Source organism: Rhipicephalus microplus, chromosome 3 (genome assembly GCF_043290135.1).
Source record: "Rhipicephalus microplus isolate Deutch F79 chromosome 3, USDA_Rmic, whole genome shotgun sequence".
Lineage (NCBI taxonomy): Eukaryota > Metazoa > Arthropoda > Arachnida > Ixodida > Ixodidae > Rhipicephalus > Rhipicephalus microplus.
Window position 1 is genome coordinate 6,409,350 of NC_134702.1, and position 20,696 is coordinate 6,430,045.

Consider the following 20,696-nt stretch of genomic DNA (forward strand, 5'->3'; position numbering starts at 1 on the left):
AACGAAAGAGAAATTCTATCGATGCATAAATAAGGCCTAATTTCAGGAGAAAGCTGGAGCTTGAAGCGATGAACAATCCTCGGAATATGAGGTGTCGTCGGAGACGACGTTCCCGCCAGCGGTCTTTTCTCCTGCAAGGCAGCAGCTGACTGAAGTTGCAGCCTTGAAAAAGACTAGACCGTCTGCCGGTACGGCGTCTCCAGCTACACCCGTGTTCCAAGGATAGTTCATCTATTGATAGATAATGTTACGCGCATACTTGCACGTATCAGCCGCATCATTTATCCGCAAATTTCGGGGATAAAAAGTATTTCGGTCACACCGCTGCTTCTTCCCCCGCAGATCTACTTCGCCATTTCAGAGGAATGCGTATTTAGCTGAGCTACGTGGTTTTGTGCAAAAGCGCTGTAGTTTTTGATAACCGCGCTCAGAAAACTTGACCAAGCTAGCAGATTGTCACAGCGCAGACAAAAATACCTGTCGTACTGTCCGACATCTTCTTTGGTATTTGCTTTCAACATCCAGTTAAAATTATAAATCCTTTTACTTGGGAAAAAACATGTTCGTTGCCGCCGATTTGATGAACGATCATCTCATTTACGCCAAAATCAGAAATTTTTTTTAGTGATAGACAGTCCCTCAAGGGTATAGGGTAGGGCAAGATTTCAAAACAAAAGAAGCATTTTTTTTTTCTGTTTAGAAGGGTGTTCTTTTTTGCATATTTTCTACACTCTTGCTCTTTTACAACACTTTTTTTAGTGTGGCTCGAAAACAAGTTTTTCCGAAAGCAAGTCGTGCGGGAGTAAACCCTAAGGCAAGCCCCTAGTATGTGCTCCGAGCTTAGACTCTGTTCGTAGAAGAAAAAAACGTCGTGTACCAACGCCAAAATGCTTGTCTAGAGTCAGCTGTGTATAGGAAATCAACGGGTAACCTGTAAGGCTGTCGACGACGCTTGTGGTCGTTATATTCGCACATGGTTTTCGGGAGGCATCGGTGCGAACACTTTCAGCTCCTAGCTTCATTTACGCCTTGTGCATGTCGTGCTTGTCGACCAGTTGAGATGATGAGGGTAAAGAAGGTCATCGCCAAGCATCAATTTCAAGGCAGTCCACTTGTGTATGCGAATAACTGCTGGTGGCGTACTGAGTCGCTGAACGCTGGTGGCGTATTGAGTCGCTGAACGCTGAACTAACAGGCTCTTCATTGTTGAAACTATCAGCCTTTTCAGCGTCCTTCGAGGCGTATCGCGAGTGCAGTGACAACGGTTATTGTCACATGGACATGAATAAAATTTGTGATGAGGATGGTGACCAGGTAACATCAGACCTGTTGAGAGATGGCGGAGAGATTGTTAGGAAAAACTGGCCACCCTGTATACGAAGTCTTTGGAAGTATCCCAATGCCATCTTAATCTATAAAAGAAATAACGTCAAAGACTTGAAAAATTATAGGCCGATCAGCTTACTGTTCGTTGCCTAAAATCTATTCACAAAAGCATTAATAAAATCATTCTTGAGGCTTAACGTCCCAGAACCACCATATAGACAAAATCATTTTTAATAGAATTAAGACGTCATTTGCGTTCAATGAACCAGGTCACCGAGAAGGATTTTGTGCAGGCTACTCAACAATTGTCCACACTATCAATCATTTGTTAGACAAATGAGCAGAATCAACCGACCACTATACATAGCCTTTATAGATTACTGGAAGGCATTCGATTCGGTCGATATATCAGCAGTCATGCAGGCAGTGCCAAATCAGGGCATCTATGAAGCCTGTATAAACAAATATACTGAAAGAAATCTACAGCGGATCAAACGCCATCATAGTCCTCCATAAATAAAACGACAGAATCCCAATAAAGAAGGGTACGTGTAAGGCAGGGATACACGCTCTCTACAGTGCTACTCGCCGCGTGTTTACAGGAGGTTTTCAGGGCCCTAAATTAGAAGGAGTTAGAGATAAGAGTTAATGAGGAGTATCGTAGTACCCTACGATTCGCTGATGACATTGCATTGATGAGTAATCAGAGGCCGAATTTCAGCTCATGATTACTGAACAAGACACGGAAAGCAGAAGAATAGGTCGTACTAATAAGCATAAAAGTAAATTAATGTGTAACAGTCTCGAAAACAGCACTTTGCGAAAGGTGGTGAGACACTGGAAATTGCAAAGGAATACGTCTGCTTAGAGCAGGTTGTAACCGCGGAACCGGAGAGTTAAGTCACTGGAAGAATTATTATGGGATGGAGAACTTTCGCCGAGTATTCTCAGATCATGAATGGTAGTCTACCACTGTACGTAAAGCGGAAGGTGTATAGCAGTTGCATCTCACCTACGGACAAGAAATCTGGAGGTCTACAAAGAGGATTCATCTTAAATTGATGACGACGCAGCAAGCAATTGCAAAGAAAATTATAGGTGTAACCTTAAGATACAGAAAGGCAGAAGAGTGGGTCAGGGAACAAACGGGTGTGGTGGAGGGGGGGGGGGTCAAAGATGTCATAACTGAAATTAAGACGAAAAAATGGACATGAGCTAGTCACGTAGCTCGTAGGCAGGATAACCGCTGGCCATTATGAGCAACTGGCTGGATTCCAAGAGAAAGCAAACCCACGAGTGGGACAGAAAGTTAGGTGGGCCGACGAGATTAAGAAGTTTGCAAGTATAACGTGGCAGCATAAATCACAGGACCGGGTGAATTGGCGGAGCATAGGTGAGCCATTTGCCCTTCAGTGGGCGTAGTTAGGATGATGATGATAGTGGTGGTGGTGAAAAATTCACTAAAAAATCGGTACTGAGGAGGATTTTAAAAATCTGATGCAGTTGAGAGAGTGTAAAAATTAGAAGAAAATAATATATGGATTAAGTGATTCTCTTTTAGTCCCTAAGGAAACGGTTCCTCAAGTGGCCGAAAATGGAAGGTACTTTTAAGGAGAAATTAATGGAACATCAGAAGTCTCTAACCGGAGGCTTACTATCTAATCTACCTTTACATTGTTGAGATCGCCAAAGTTTGATAGTTTTGCACAGAAATGAAGACACGCCGTGTAATCGTTGAGACAGCAGTCGTAGCGCATGCGGTCGCCAGCCGTCGATTAGCTTGGTAAATAAGCAATGCCTGAAAAGGTGCATCTCACGTACCATGCGTGCCGGATTGATCGCCGCTTGGCTGGGCATGCGTGGTTAGGTATTCGTGTTTGATTTCTTCTGTTCGTTTGTGTCGTCCTCTTCTTCTATTGCGCGCCTACCGTCTTTCGTCGTGTTTTCACCGTGAAAACACGATGTCGTTTCGAGTGTTGAACGCTCCTTTTCCTTTTACCAGAAACTTTCAGGGTCCCAACGAATTGCAGTAATTGCTGTCGTTTCTTTCGGAGTAGCTGTGCGGTGCCTCGGTTGATTCTGTGCTGGCATCGATGGATTGCTCGCCGTCGCGCTTTTCCCGTCGCTGGCGAGTGGTTCCTACTTGGGGAATGCGGCAACGACCTCTCTGTGGTAAAACGGTGAACCCTTTGGTTGGCTGCCATCTTTTCGTGTACGAAAATATGGCAGCCAACCAAAGTGGCTGCAGTGGTGAACAGGAAGTGTTGCTGCTGCGCTGTTAAGGCTATAGCCTTAAATGTACAGCAGCAACACTTCCTGTTCACCACTGCATGCCGTAAAACTTGAATGAGAGACATTATCCAAGTGTCGCTACTTAGCCGGCGTCGCCAGGGATCTACGTTCCTGCCAGAACCTACTCCGCTGGTGATGTCCCGTGGAGGTGATTTCAGACTTTGTCGGACTGCCAAATGTATTTTCATCTTCGTTCCCGGAAACGGCTGTGGCTGCTCGTCGTACAAGGAACACATTGCGAGCAGGAAAAACTCCAGATTTATGGTCTGTATACGTTCCCGGAACCGTTGAAGACCACCGCGGGACTAAAGTGTTCATCCTAAATATCGGCAGCTTGTCAGGTTAGTCTGAGGTCATGGAAACATTATCGGCACTGCAGAAACCCATGTCTAGACGGGTGGTGCGCTTTCAAAAGTAGGCCTTGATCCGCAGAATTTTTTTAATATTTCAGTGGTGCTGAAGGAGGAATCTCGGGCTTGCGATAGCAGCGACGATGCTGTAACGTCCTGATATTTCACGTGCCTGACATGAAATATGCACCTCAGATATCCTTACGGTGACTGTATCGGTGCGTCTAACGTCAGAGTAAACACGTCGTCAGTGGTGTCACATGCTAGATGACTATTTGCTGACACGGTATTAAATCTGGTGTTTCGGAGAGATATTTGCGTGCAGCTCGCAACCGAGTGCCCGTGTTGTCACGTTTACAGAAGCCGCGTTGTTTGGGTGCGTCGTCAGTGGACACAGTGCCCCGTCTCAAATCCTGAGGGTAAATTTCCTAATCCCGTCGGTGTGCAGCACTTTTCCCTCTCTTATCGGAAGCGCCGCCGGGCGAGGAGTGCGTGCACCGTAAATCTCTTCGGATTATGGGATTAATGTGAGAGCTCTTGCTAGCATTAGGCGCAGCCTGACCGTGCTCTGCAAGGGTTATTGCCGAAGGTCGTGCTCGTATCGTTCGTTTCTTACGAAACAGCTATACTTCGCTTGCATGCAGCTTTTGCTTGGCCTACTACTATTGCGCATTGTTTTAACGCGATAGCGTTAAAAAAGCTCGTTTTCCTGCGTCGGCGTCGTTGGTTGGAAGAGAAAAATCATCCTTTTGTCCGTGACGAAAAAATTGACAAAGATGCCAATAAGAATAATTAAACTTCTTAGGGTCTGAGTGAGGATCGATCACAGGCTGCTTTAGCGTGGTGAGCAGAAGTTCCACGCGTCTGCTTGGAAATACAGGAAATATAACTGAAATATAACTGCCTCTGCTTGGAAATGCAGTGAAATTAACTTTCATGCTTCATGAAAACACGCGTCCTGTATACAGATTTCACAGTACAACATGTAATATTGCAGTAATATTTCGTACAAGAGTACATCATCATCGGGCGTATTAACGAGTGATTATCACAACTTCTTTGTGGTGGCACACACAACACGGCGCCTATCTCCTTAAGACGACGTAGTGGGCGCGTATATAGGAAGTTGGAAAACGTGCACGCATATAATCGCTCTTGGTTTAAAGCAGGCTACCCATGACACACAATGCAGTCATATGCGAACGCTAAACCAGAGTCCTTCAATGCTTCAATGGTTCAAAAGTATTGAAGGACTCTGGCTAAACTAACACAGGAGACTTTCAACTTCATCAATTACTTTGCAGTAATCCAGAATTTAAACTGTCCGCGTAACATCATACAATAAAAAGTATGCACTTAGTGCTTAAAGTACGCACCAGGGATATGATATCGATATCGTGTTATACTCTCGAAGGTAGAGCTCAAAGATACTTTAGTTTTTTGTGTGGATGCTATTTATTTGTTCTTGTCCAGACGACGTGCCGCCCATTGTTCGCATTGACACAGGTTCCGACGAGAGATAAACACTCCCTACAGCCATTTTTTCAACACTAAACTATAGACGTTTTTTTTTTTTCGTGGGTGCCGCCATCTTGCGAGCGGGCGGCCTTTCTCTAGTCTGGCAACGACATGTGGGTAGCTCGCTGTTTGCATAGAAGTTAAGCGTGCGGCTGCGGTTTTATTGTTATTTTTTTAGTTTTTACGCGGCAAATTTAGACTGAAACGGTGCAGATTTTTTGAAATCAGTCTGTGTGACGTTCTGACAAGGTTTCAAGTCATTGAGTGTCAATTGTTTTATTTTGCAGTGCGTCGAACGAGTCCGCCTCTGTTATGCAGTATATTCACAGCATCGACTTTCTGCTCGAAGAATGCGCAGTATGTTCAGAGTTTTCTTTTCCAGAATGAACAACAACACATCGAGAGCATAGTGAATATCTTTCTTGAGCTGTAGTCATCCGCTTTTCAAACAAAATTTTTTGCGCCACGCCGTCACATCGGCTTCCGCTCCTGCAGGAAGCCGTGCGTTGGAGTGCGGTGGTTCGTCTTTATTTCGTAGCACCAACAGTTTTTGTTAACTGCGCCTTAGCTGTTGTCTAAAATGTTTCTTAGCTATGAAGGAGTGACCTTATTTTACTCTCTCCTTTTTTTTCACAGGTGTGCACTTGAATATAGCTCTTACATCAAAGGACGCTGACGTGCCTGCGCGTCTCCTTTTTATCTTCTTTTTCTTTAATTGCGATATTTGAGTGATTCTCGGTGTTGTGGTACTTTGACCTGCGATAGAGAGAAATATTACGTGAGGCTGTTCTTCGGTGAAATATTGTCATCGTTGGAATATCTGTAGGCTGCGTATTTCCGTTCATAGGCGAGGTCGAACGTCAGTGCCGAAGTCGTTGCGGTTCGTTCGCCTGAGAAGAAGTGCTCTGAACATAACCGAGTACCCTCGGAAGACACAAAAGTTTTTCTCTGTTTAAGTTTGCAAGCCATAGAAGCCGCTGCTCATTGTCAACAGAAAAACGATGCAACTTGAAGAGTCCACAGTCACAAAAACTCTACGTCTGGTGATGCACATGACATATCTCTTCCGACAGCAGTTTCCTTTTTCTGTAGTTGTTACTGCACCCAAAAACAGCGCAGTGGTTCTCTAATGACCAATTCTTCGCTGCCATAGCATTAAGGAATAACAAAGGCTGCAGCTTGTTTTAATACATGGCCAAATGTTCGATAACGCCACACATCGCAGCATCAACATACGCACTCTAAGCCGCCGCCCGCATGCCAGAGAGGAATGCGTTGATTGCCATATCAGACCTTCTCACCCGATGCAAAGGTCTATAACAGAGCCGTCCTAGGTGCGAAGCATCTCTTGTTCGGGCCTACGTCCCGCGGTGTCGGCCTTCGAAATCACACTACGCATGCGCAACTTCTTTCGTATCCTGCGCTCCCCCCTTTCGCCTCGCAATGCAGACGCAGGGAGTGTCCCCTAACCTACGCTCGCTTCCCCTCTCCTTTAAGCATTCCTCCTCATGGCGTTCCTTTTACGTGTGAATAAATCTGAGTACATACATTGCATTTCACCTTATCAGAATTATATGTGTATTGCAAACATTGCATACAATTCCAAACATTACATTTCGTCTTATCAGCCGCGTTGGCATGGGCCACTGCTTTGTTTACAATGTGTTACGCGTTATTATGTGCTAGCCATGTGAGCTACCGCAGGGATGAATCGAGGTGCATACTTCGAGATACGGGGAAGAATGGAGGGCATTGCGCAACGTTTAGCACTTTAAGCGAGCGGGGTAAGAAGGCGTAACCACGTGTCTTCTCACCGGGGTTTTTGTATTGTGCAAAATAGCGCAGTTTTCTTTTCCCATTATATGCCGTGCCTTGAAGCGCCCACTTCGAACGGGACAGACATTGAACGGGGTTCTTTAAAAAAATGCATTCCTCCCCGAAGAGAATAGTGAGTAAATGCGAGTGCATTTGTTGTGCTGAGAGATGACCGTTGCCGTCAGACATTCGTCTTCACTGACTTGTGTCATCGCCTTAAGAGGCGGCCAGCCACTGGCAGCAACCGTAGAATCAAGAGTGAGGTGCGAGCGGACGGTAGAGTAGGGCGCAGAGAGGAGAGAGAGCAAACGGCGAGAGAATCAGCGGCGATGCACTGCATCTACACTCTCCCGTACCTTGTGTTCCGGTTGCTAGGGGCGAGCATTAGCGCGCGCGCCCACAGCTGTTGCTATGGGAGAGGGAGTGGGAGCGGAGAGAGAACTCCTGCTGGTGCGTGGACACCGCCGCGGACAACGCCGGATGCCTCACATAGCCCGACTAATAAATGCATTCGCATTTAAAAGGACTCCCTCGAAACGTGTTTGCACGTAAAAATAATGTTCGTCATCGAAAAGCTGATCTAGGTCACAGACGATATCATTGTAACTGCTCTCGAAAATTTTGAGTATCCCACCTGCTGTATTTACGCGGTTACAACGCGGGCATGATTCTAATGCGAGGGGTGACTCCACAATGTGTCCAGGAAGAAAAAAATGTCAATTTCGTATATGTTGCAACTATCTCGAAAAAAAAACTCGTGTTGCATTTGAGTAAACACGGTAATACGAGCGAGCTGTAATGATCATGCTTTCATTATTATCAAAGTTGTTCGAGAAAACCTTGCCGGTGATGTCATGTTCGTTTTTGCTTCGTCTAACTTAAGGATCACTAAAGAATCTCGCACTTTTCTTTCTGTATGCCTCTGAAAGAAACTCGCCTATTCGGCCTCGGCGACCTCATTTTGCGGAAATTACAGCGCTGCTCATCTCGCAGACGCTCCATTTCGAGATACAATTGTCAGCACTTGTCCAGTCCTGTTCGCCCACGCATTTATGTAATCTTGCCGGTGGATAACATTGTGCATGAATATTTAGGGCGTAGTGGGCACTTCGCAACTGTTCTTAAAGGGCCTTGCAACCCTTTTTGAGCATGGTCAAAAAACGCTGCCAATCGGTAGTGGAGGCTCGCGAGAACACGCGAGCCAAATATAGCACAGCACGCGGCCTGAAATTCACAATAAATTATCAAATTCAGCTGAACACTGCTCTCTCTTCTCTCGACGAATGACGAATCTGAGGAAACTCGACAATCAGTCGTAGAAGGCCTTCTTTCAGCCGTTGGCTGATTTGAGCATGGTGCCCTTGGTTATTACAAAGATCGTCGTGGGAGACCGCGACTTGTTCACGCGTGCGCGAGCGATCATTTTGAAAAAGCCGCGTATTCAAAGAAAAAAAAAAGACAAAAGTATTCAAGGTCACGAGGTGCGCGTGACGTATTTTCTTTTTCCATGCCATCTCTTCCTGCTTAGCTTCCAGCGCTTTCGTCGGGGCGAGGGAAGGGAGAGAACGATTGCAGCCTGTGACAAGTCATTGTAACTCCGCTGGTACTAGACGGATTCCTAAAGGGACCGACAACTGCCCAGAACATGAAATGAGATGACTGCACGGATGGGAACATTGTCCCTCATAGTGACTCAAACCAACCCTATTTTTCTCGTAAGAAGTGTAGTTATATATTTATTTTTTCATTGAAAATTGCAAAAATAGCCTGTGGCGCCACTTGGGGGCAGAACGTTCAATTATCTTAGCTTTGCTGTCACGTGACCGTAAGCTAGTCTACGCAGCCAACATTTTTTCTGTTAGTATTGAGAAATTGCTTGCTTTTTTTATAGTAAAAGATATTACTCCACAAAAATTTACCTATTGGCCTGCGTTAGTAGTACGCAATAAAGTGGCGCTGCCTTCGCATGGCGTAATGATCCCATGCTCGTCAACGCGTCCTGACAACTTTTCTACGTGCTCATGAAACCGTGCACGCAGTTTCCAGGTCGTTAAAATTTCGGAGTAACGTGTTTTTTTTTTTCCTACACTTAGCCTCAGAAATAACGCGGAGTGACGTTTTTGGTGACTTGACTTGGCTCGTGTGTCGAGACAGTAACGACGACGTGGCAAGCCATCCACGACACAGGCGCATCAACCTTGGGTGCAGGTGCACGCAACGCGGTATATAAAGCTGTATAAAGCCACATCGTCTCATTGTAACGGATTGATATTATCAATAATAGTTGTAAAGCTCAGAATAAACGTGGTTAAGCATAGTAACAGGAACTCCTGCGAAAGCTGCACAATTATAACATGGAGAAGTCGCTAGGTGGGCTACTGGCATCGCTATCAATTCTCAGCGTTGCTGGAGAAAAACGTATGTCGGTGTTCAGAGCCTTTTAAAATTGAAAAATACTGCTTGTATAATAACTACGTGTTTTTGGGAGTAACTAGTGCAGCTTAGAACACTGCGAAGGGTAAGCTTTTGGTCGCGCCGAAAAAAAAAAACTGGGTCGAAAAAAAAAACAGTTGTTAGTCCCTGTTGCGGCGTTCAATTTGTGAGGCAATAAGACCAACTTTGGTATATAAAGAAAAAAACTTCACGTTTAAACTAAATATTTTCACAAACAATGCCCAAAAGACATTCCAGGAAGTTTAAAAAGCAGCCACGTGACCAAACAATTTTTTGTCTCCTAAATGTTGTAGTAGTTCACTGTTTTCAATACAGTATATCAGCACGATTTTTGTTCGAATACATTTGAGATGGTTGCCGAAATGGCTGGGATGTTTGGCGTGGAATGGCCCTACATTAAGTACGTTGCTTAGGTGGGGCAATTGCCGGCCAGGTCTGCCAGGCTAACCCGGCCTGTGGCAACACCACCACCACCGAGTAGTTGCGTGCATAGACGTGCGTAGGGTTCCCCATCAAGGGTTCACCAGAGCGCCACCCGCCCCACTATGACAACGTATTGGAGAGATTCTGTGCTCCCCCCTGTAAGTGAATAGGTGGGCACACGCACCCCTACCTGCGTCCTGCCTCCACAGCCCATGCCTGTGGTTTGAGTGTTCGAACATACGTCGGAGAAAATTGAACTAAACATTCACTCACGTTGAGCGAAGTTTAGAGTAATGTCATTCGTGCGCTGGCGAAATTGCCTTCAACCCAATGAAGTAGCTGCCCTCGAGACAATGTTAAAAACTAGCTATGTGCTCTCGTTCGTATAGTTGCGCATATTTAAAAACAATGGTTTTGAAACCTCCCGTTCTTATTTGAGCGAAACTTTTTATTTACTATTTAAAATATTCCTAAGAATTAGGAAATTTCTTATGTTCTCCATTTTTGGGTACTTGTTTTGTGATACGCATTCGCTTGTTTTCTCTGTAGCGTATGGCAACGCTGGGCTGAGGTGAAGTTGAATCGTTGCCCATTTCTTCACAAGCAGCGGGTGCCTTTACAATTTACCATGAAGCTTATTCAAGTTTTTATTTTGTTCGTTAAAGACCGCAATAGCACATTTTTAGCATGGTGTAGACGAAAATGCGTCGCACTCAATTCGAAATGTATAATGAATTGGCACAGCTCTGGTTGATCCGCACTTCTCTTAATGGATCGAGGCCTTTGATCGTAGCAAAGGACGAACACAAGCAAGAGCGAAGTTTACGCGCCCAGAGGCTTCGGTGCTTTGATCTTTGGTCCATAAAGGTTGCTTTCAGTTATTCACGCTACTTGGACATTCAAACAATCGTCCTGGCGTTCGTAGCTGTGCAAACAGAGGCTCAATGCTGTGGTTTAAGGAAACAGCGCTCTTCGTGTAACTACCGTCCTAGCTCTTCGGTATTGAAGGCTTGCTTTTCGCTTTATACTGGCGTCTCTTGAGTCGCTCAATGTGGGCTCTTACTGTCGGCCACTCGAGTTGGTCCGTTTATAACCGCACAAGAAACTTTTAAGTTAGTTTATAAAAAAAATGCTGCTCATGTTTGCATTGTTTTATTCTGTGTCATATATATATATATATATATATATATATATATATATATATATATATATATATATATATATATATATATATATATATATATATATATATATATATATATATATATATATATATATATATATATATATATATATATAAGGAAAGAAGTGTATACCTAAGGGCTCGTTTTTCCGTGTTTTTACACAATATTAATGAGATCTAACAGACAATAATGCCAAGGAAAGTATAGGAGAAGATATTAGACCAAATTGTAACGTAAATATGAAGAAAAGTGGGTGAAAAGATAACTTGCCGTGGGCAGGATCTGAAGCTGCGACCTTCAAATGACGCCCATGGCAAGTTATCTTTTCACCCACTTTTCTTCATATTTACGTTACAATTTGGTCTAATATCTTCCCCTATACTTTCCTTGGCATTATTGTCTGTTAGATCTCATATATATATATATATATATATATATATATATATATATATATATATATATATATATATATATATATATATATATATTATTGGAAACAGTCCTGTACTTCTGATGGGATTAAGTTGTGACCACTGTCAATTGGTTGTGCTGCAAAATGTTTTGAAATGGCAATGTATCGACGCATCAGTTTATACAAAAAAAAACATCTCATCTTTCCAAAATTGTTTCTTCCTCAACACTGATCTGGTTAATCGAACCTTGTGCACCTTCCTCGGATAAAATTAGTCTCACCTATTCAATCGTGATCATAGAAAGCATATGCTTTGACATAAACAAAACTTTCATGAAAGTTTCGCAAGAATCGCTTCGGATTAAAAGGAAAAGATGCAAACTTTGCCCTGTGTACTTCATAATGCTTGAAATCTACGCTGAAAGCCTCGACAATATTGTCACATATTCCGTACCTGACGAATTCGTATCAACCCGCGCGTGCCTCAAGGCTCCATTGAAGGGGCAAGGCAGGCGTGTCGATACGCCTATTTAGAAACTGAGGTGCAGATTCAAAATTATTCTTGGATAATGAGAACCTATAAAACGTCTTTTGCAAGGTGTTATTGCCAATAAATAGAAATGGTGCCTGATTAATAGGGTAAATAATTTAATATCTTAAGTTTAATGACCTCAAACCATGATATGATTATGGGAGACGCTGTATTGAAATTTCGAGATAGTTCTTTCGCTCTGGAAATTTCGAAATAGTTCTTTAACGGAGGTTCTTTAACAAGCACCTAAATATAAGTACACGGACCTCAAATACTTTCGCCTCCATAAATACAGCCGCCGCCGTCGCCTGCTTTTGATTCGCGACGTGCTGGTTAGCAGTTGATTACCATAACCACTGGATCACCGCGGCGGGGCGATGAACAGGACTAAATTGAACATGAGAAAGCTAGGAAAGGTAATACAGTCGTTTTTATTCGTAGTTTACTTGGTGTAAAAACATTTTGTGTTGCCTATCTACGAGACCTGCGCTTCATTGTCCACTGAAATATCGACTTCAGGTACCTTCACTTATTTAGTTCATTGTAAACCAGTAAACTTGGTCGCTACTTTTTACTGTGCGAGGCCACTTGTCGAGCTCAGTTGGTGTTTGTAAGCGTAAGACGTGATGGCGCTGAATAGGGACTAACCATACTAATATTTTTGCGCAGGTTTCGGTTTCGTGACGTTCGAGAATGAAGACGTTGTTGACAAAGTTTGCGAGATCCACTTCCACGAAATAAACAACAAAATGGTAAGTGTTTTTGGTTGTTGTTGTTTTTTTGTCGCAGATGCTGCAAAGTAAAACGCTACATTACAGTGAAACGCCTCGATCACATTTGATTTATTCAAAGGGCGCATTCGTGACTTCCGAGATACCCTAGAAATTCGCTTTCTTGTACAGCGTATGGCTGTTTTCGTTGCCATGCGTGCCTTTTCACGATAATGGCGGCCCAAAATCCCTGATGCTGCATTCAAAGAGCTGTTTAAATCGTACCTTCACTTGTGAAAAAGGGGGGGAGACCAAAAACAGGCTGTTGTGAAAATCACGCCATCACTTAATTTTCATTTTTGGAATATGCAGTGCTTGTTTTCTTTCGCACTCGACCGACCAACCGGTGTGTGTTCACGTGAGGGTGGAGTCATGATACTTGCCCCTCCACCCCTCATGGCAGAACTTACGCCCGCCTATGCCTAATACTGGTGCTTGCTATCATGTCGCATAAAACTGCAAAGATCACCTTGGCATGCGTTTTGGGAAACTTCAGAGCTGGCCTTGCGGTGGCGCACTCAAAGAGGCCCTGCGACACAAATTAGACGCGTCGTTTTCATCGCTTCTTCTGGAACCGTGGATAGCGCCGAAGTCATCTCCTGAAGTTTTGAAGACCTATAACTATCACACCTATGCACAATTTTTTTTACAATTCTTTCTGCGTCTTTCTCAGTATTAAACACCAAACAAACTTAAGTGCTGCAAAAGGCAGACTAAAAAAAAATGGCAGCATATCCACGGAGTGAATGATGGAGAGTGGGGCGAAAAATTCGTCCGTCCATTCGTTCTTGCTTCCGTCCGTCCATGCGTCCGTCAGTGTGACCATCCATGCGTTCATCAGCCCGTCCGTGCGTGCGTCTGTTCGTGCGTCCGTCCCTGCGTTCAGCCGCCCCTGCGTCCGTTGATGTGTCCATCCATGCATCTGTCTATGTGTCCGTTCGTCCATCTATTCAACACTCCAAGTACCACCATCTCGCATCTTTTCATCATATGTTCCCCATATAGAAGCACCGCCATCCAGCGGACATTCCAAGGACTAAACGAGAGGTGGCACACGCACACTTTCTTACGGCTTGCGCTTCGGGTCCACCTCCCACCTTTAACCACCTCGAGTTCATGGTATATACTAGTTCACTGTATTCATGGCACTGCGGCTCAACGCTCGCTAAACCTTTCTAAAGCTAAGGAGGTTAAACCCAGCGAGTATAACCTAGCAACCCTTTCTTGTCAGATAGTGCTCAATGTACATGCCAATGGCTGCTAATGGTGATCGCAGCCTGCGCGTTAACTAAAAGCCGAATGCTCCTGTCTCTCATTCCCCATTAGCAGCCATTGACATGTACATTGAGCACTATTTTTTATTGTTCAACAACGCACAGAAGAAGTCTCTCACCGGCACCACCTTGGAGGTCAAAATGTTATACTTCTTACATACTACGGGGGACGAACGGGTGCCGCTATAAGGAGCTTCGCCCCTAAAAACTTTGCCAGCCCTTTTATGTCGGTCAACGGCAGTGGTGCATGAAATTCCACACTTCCGGGGCTGCGCAGGCTTGTAATGCCTGTCCGCAATTTCTCGTATTGCTGGAACACTATGTAACGTATCGCAATATTACCAAGTTTTTCGTCAAAATAAATATTATATAAAAACTCGGAGTTTTTATGAAATTTTGTAACCAAAAGTTTTTTTTTTTCCAACTGACTCAAGTTGGATTTTTCATTTTTTCTTAGCTGCTCTTTGTCGCTTTTTTAGAGGCCGGGGCACGCGGAATTGCCATAATGAAAGCCTCCGAGATCAAGGAGCATTCGGCGACTATTCCGCTAGGGGAAGAGCGCGTGCGGTATGGCCCTGTAAAAGAAGCCGCTCCTGTTAAGAGAAACTTGTGCGCCGCTGTCCTAGCTTTACTTGGACGATTCTGCGTGCCGTGTTCATTCGCGCCAAGACATACTCGGCACGTCATAGTGTTCTTACGTACCCGATGGCGCTGACGCTTGATTTAGTCATATCGTGGTGTATGCGACAGGTGGCAGTTACCGTCCCGTAACTTTCCTGTTTGGCCTGATCGCACAATCGCTGCTTTTTTTCTCCGCGTCTTTGCATATCAGTAGCGTTTTATAGCTTCACGTGATCATAGCCTATATCGTCTTCCTACATTCAAGCGAAATGGCGGATGGAATTTCATATCAGTCTGCCTTCGGGCCGACATCCTGTGATTTTCACACGTGCAGGAGTGGGTCGGCAATCGGTGCAATGCTGCATGATATATTTTGCGTGTGACTACGTTTATATGATTGTTATTTGGGGTTTAATGTCCAACTACGTTAAATTATACATTTCGGATGACCAAGAAATTACATTTTTTAGTTTAAAACTTCCTGATCTGACGATATAACTCTCATTGATTGATATATGGAGTTTAACGTCTTAAAACCATTATATAATTATGAGAGACGTCGTAATAGAGGGCTCCGGAAATTTCGACCACCTTGGGTTCTTCAACGTGCACCCAAATCTGAGCACTCGGGCCTACAGCATTTTCACCACCGTCGAAAATGCAGCCACCGCAGCCAGGATTCAATACCGCGACCTGCGGGTCAGCAGCCGAGTACCTTAGCCATAGATCACCATGGCGGGGCGGCGCTATAATTCATGTTAACGCCGTAAATGTAGCAAAAGAGACAGGTGGTATTTTAATCATCGCCTATCTTGAGATAGACAAGATTACTTACGTTTTTTGGCCTACACTGGAGAAGACAGTGACGTCCCCAGTAACACATTCGAAGGCCATTTGTTGTCTGACAGGTTGTCGACATAGTCATGAATCCGCAAGAATTCTCTACTTCCTGGACGGCTGTGTGCATTTCCGTGAAACGTCGCAGTTTTTTAGTTATTGGCGCAGAAAGCACGAGTTTCTGATATTTATGTAGTAAACAAAAATAACCTCATGGCGAAAGCCGGCTTACCCGAAGTACCCGAGTTCGATTCTGGCCGCAGCGATCTCAGTGGATTCGAAATGCCCATGGGGCCAGAGTTTTTAGCTCTGAGCGCACTTAATAGAAGCCCAGGTGGTCGATATTTTCCGAGCGTGCACTCCCGCACAGCGTGCCTCATAGATATGGTGGTCTTGGCACGCAAAAATGCCATAAATCATCATACTGAGCAACGTCGTTTAGCGTACATTTTCAGCTTTGCGACGACTTGAGTGCGTTAGTATAACCGTGAAAGTTGTGATTTATTAATCGAACCTCTTTTTTCGGCATCTTTAAGCGTTCATGCGGGCGTTGTCTGAAGACGGGCTAAGAGTTGTATAAACGTAGAACAGCCTAACAGAGGTGCGAGCAGTGCTGTGTTCTGCCGTGCTTTTCGGCATTCGCAGTCTTGCTGCGCTGTTTATACATTCATTATATCAGGCTAACATGCCCAAGTTTTCATTCTTGCAGAACTTTTTTTTTCATTTTTCAACCTGTATTACCGCAGAAGACGCAGCCGCTGGTTGCCGTATAATCATCAAAAGTGAACGCAAAGTTTGCCAGAAATTACATTGAAGTATACTCTTTGTCTGCACGAGCCAGACACCGGCTCTAAGTTGAAGACACTGCCTAAATGGCAGGCTTTAAAAGAAGGCTGATTAATATTTGAAAAGAAGTTTGGTGCCAGCTGTAACACTGTTAAGAGGAAACCTGAGTGCGAGGCCAGCTACATACAGGTGCACGACGCACATGCCTCCGCACTGCGTAGGAAATAAAGAAAAAAAAAAGACTGCAAACTGCGAGCGCTCGGAGCGGGGTCTCGTTCGACCTGCGCGAATGAAGCGGGGCAATCGAGTGAGGTACGCAAATAGAGCTTCTCTGTGCTCGTCATGGTGCGCCGCCGTCGAGAGAACACCGCGAAAGCCAACGGAATTGTAATGTTGACTTTGCTGTCGTCATGCACCCTCTTCTGCTGATGAGCCGTAAGAAACAACGTGGAGATAAGGAAAACGAGCTCTTTGCCAAGCGTGCATCATCAGGTACGCTGGCCGTAAAATCGCTTTATTGATCTTCGCGCGCGAGCTGGCAGTGGGAGGCAGGGTGGTATCGAAACATTCGCGACTAAATGTAGCGCAAGAAGAAGGGACTTGAAATAAGAGCACCGGAAAAGTCGAAAGTAATACGGCCGAAGAGACTCTTTTGCATGTTGTCTGCGAAAGAGTGACTGCAAATGGGCTCCACATTTATTCTTTCGAAATAAAAGCAAAAGTGATAGGGGACTCACTCCGTGAAATGTGGTCCCCTTTTAACACCGGTCTGTTTTTTACGCATTGTCTGTGTTAACAAGTACGCTTCGCTGTTCAGTTTTTTTTATGTTCCTCGTGCGACGACGATTATCACTTCTAGGTGCCTTGACAACCTATGGCAATCACGTTTCTAAGCCTCTATTCTGAGTTTCTAAGTTCACTATTTCCAACTTCACTATTTCATTGACCATTGGTTTCCGTCATAACGTAAGCGCAAACAAGTAGAAGGCAAAAGGAAGACGCGACATGACTCACCGACGACTGAATCTATGGACACTTGCTTTCGCACTTCCTTTGTTTCTTTTCCTCTTATGCAGCTTGGATCAGATGCATACGTGTGAACGCATAAAAAACATGACATAAAAAGCTCTTTTACGAAAGGAACTGTTTACGTTTTTCTTAGTTTTCGTTGTGTTGATGATTATGAGTGCTAATCAGTGGTACCAACAGGAGGGGACATAAAAGCGGACACAGAGCGCTCAACTTTCTGGGATCTCGATATGGCGAGAGCGACGCCACGCTCTTGGAGTGAAAGAACACAGTAGACACGGTCGGAACAAACCAAACAACAATACATTTATTTAACTACTTTGGGTCGACAATATCGTCAGCCGAATTATTATACATCAATTGTAATTAACGCGCTAGGACATCCTTACACATTACTAAACAACGTTCAACTACTTGACAAACGCAAGGCGGCGTCGCCAATGCCTGATTCACCACAGTGGCCCCCGGCAGACGGCCCGCGGTGCCGTGCACCGGGGACACACCGCGAGAGACAACCGTTCGCTCCAAACGCCACCAGAGAAAGAGATTCGCTCAATTACTTTGTGCCGCCACTGAGGCTTGCCGCCAGGGGTCACCGCCGGTGCTCATACTGATCTAACCATGATGATGACAGTAGTGATCAACGCCTGCGAACACAACGCCACCTACCGCTCAATAGTTGCGACCCCAAAACACTGCTATTGCGCGAGACACGCGCGTCACGTGGTGCAAACAGCTTTACAGTTTTAGTGGTCTACATCGCGTAAGCGCACTTCAAATACCCCGCCTTAAAGCGGCCCGTTTCCCGTCGTCGTTGCCGTGCGCAACGTTGCCCGGCTTTACTGCGCCGCCGCTGCCGACACTAGCAGCAGCAGGCGATTTTTTTTCTTCTATAAGTCAAACAGAAACGGTCACACCGCTCTTTATAAGGTCCCGTGATATACGGAATGTTCTCTTTTTAATGCAGCTAGTTTGATTACTAGTTATTAATTACGGTTGGGCGCTCTGGCGTCATCGAGATCATTTTCAAACTATCTAACTCGTGGGGCTCGTCGTATGGTACATTAACCCCCGTATTCTAGAACGTCCCTTCACTCAACGCTTCACCTTCACTTGAGAATACCGATGGAAGCGCTCTCTCTTGGCACGGCAAGTCACTGCGTATCACGATAATGTAGTGTTGTTCCCGAGCAGCGCAGCGTCAATTTCAGCCGAGCAGCGGCGCAGTGCTCAACTCTGTCAAGTGAAGGGTGAAAGTCGAGTCGATGATCGTTTGTGAATACGGGGATTAGCCTAATTTATCGGTAAGTAGGGTACTGCTGTTGATAACGTTGCTGTTTTAGACTTTTTCATAAATTGAGCTTTCACTCTAGCATAAATTGTTATTCGCCTTTAGTGTCCCATAAAGAACACGTAGTGGATGTGTGCACACTATAGCAAGCTCGGAAAGATTCCACGCGCATAGTTGGTCGTGGTTTAAAACATTTTTCATTACACACAGTGCAGTCACATGCGAAAGTTTCACGGACACAAGTCACTTTCACCTTTACCGATTACGTTATCGATTACCGATTACTAAGCGGTTTAAGTGCGCACTATAGGGACACGATATGGCTAACGCGTTCAGCTCTTAAAGGCGAAGCTTAAGAGTCTCCCATTTTTTGTTCATACTCTTGTGAAGCTGCCTTGTGCATGAGGTGGTGAGGTTCCCCTCAAGCTGCTCAGTGCAGCCTTTCTTTCTTTCTTTCTTTCTTTCTTTCTTTCTTTCTTTCTTTCTTTCTTTCTTTCTTTCTTTCTTTCTTTCTTTCTTTCTTTCTTTCTTTCTTTCTTTCTTTCTTTCTTTCTTTCTTTCTTTTGTCGGGTCATCTTCGCATTCTTAATTCTAGCGAATAATCTCAATTCAAAAAGACGACGCGATCCACCGATGACCACATTACTCGACGGCCGACGGCTTTCGCCGCTATCATGGCTGTACAGCGTGAATTGCTTATTCTTCGACCTTTCATTTTTCGGACACAATATCGTTCATTATGTCCGAGTGTTAATGCAGTCTTCTTCACTGTCACAACTACAACGCGATGTCATGAATAAGAAGAGGAATGGCCGGCGCTTAAATAAAAAAAAAGACAGTTTGCAGATATGTAATAATTTCATAAGCATTTATTCAAGGAACATCGGATGTTTTATTCCTTCTTAGCGGTTTTCGGTGTCTTTGTCATTTCCCCCTGCAGGTGGAATGCAAAAAGGCGCAGCCCAAAGAAGTCATGATGCCGAACAATGTTACACGGGGAAGAGGTGCCGGTGAGTCACTATGTCTTTGTTTTCTTTGATATTATTAGTCTGATAGAATGTTAAGCTGAGCCTACTTAGTGTGTGCTTTTACGAAATGAGCTTTCGCATTCAAACTACATATTCGTAATATTCATATAGCGCTTCATTTTTATGCTCATGATGGTTCTACTGTGCGATGTATCTTTCTAATCTTACAAAAAGGCGTCCGGGCTCCTGAGCTTGTATGTGTGCGAAGTAACAAAACGTATATGTTTTCTTTCATAATAACCACCCTGCCTGCGTCAGTGCATGTCGTTCTGTAGCAGAATGCAAAAAAAAAATATTAAAGGGTTGGACACTGACATTGTGGCTGTCGGTGAAGAGTGCATGTATGCCAGTTGTTGACTTCTAAAGTAAACGATCGTAAACAAAGAAGCTCGGTGCACACAATGCGAAGCACAGCCTCCGCTCTCGTCTTCTTCTCTCAGTGGGCGGCCGCACCGTGCTCGTATGCGCCAACGCAGCGCCTGGACACGAGTGACGTGGCGAAACACCTGCAAAGAGTGTTGCGCCCGACTTCGTTACCACCCGCGTTTGACCGATGGACTACTTCATTTGACAGAGTCACATTGTGACGCCGCGTAATTTAGGAGTCTGCCGCGTCGCGCGATGACGTCATTGTGTGACGTCATCGAAAAAGGTCGCGTTGCTTTCCTGCCCGTGAATGGACGCCGCAAAATTGAGCAGGCGTGCCATGTACAACTCCGGTGTAAAATAATTATCGCCTGAACGGCTGCTGCAA

The 20,696-nt window shown here is 44.7% G+C and overlaps 1 protein-coding gene across 4 annotated transcripts in view; it reads left to right on the plus strand.

Moving 5' to 3' along the window:
- Rbp6 (RNA-binding protein 6) overlaps nt 1-20,696 on the plus strand; it is a 361,701-nt gene that overhangs the window by 284,371 nt on the left and 56,634 nt on the right. For all 4 annotated transcript variants that reach the window (XM_037433718.2, XM_037433719.2, XM_037433721.2 and 1 more), the window contains 2 exons: nt 12,976-13,058; nt 19,855-19,924. In XM_037433718.2, coding sequence (XP_037289615.1) covers nt 12,976-13,058; nt 19,855-19,924 — 153 coding nt within the window. The remainder of the gene's footprint in view (nt 1-12,975; nt 13,059-19,854; nt 19,925-20,696) is intronic.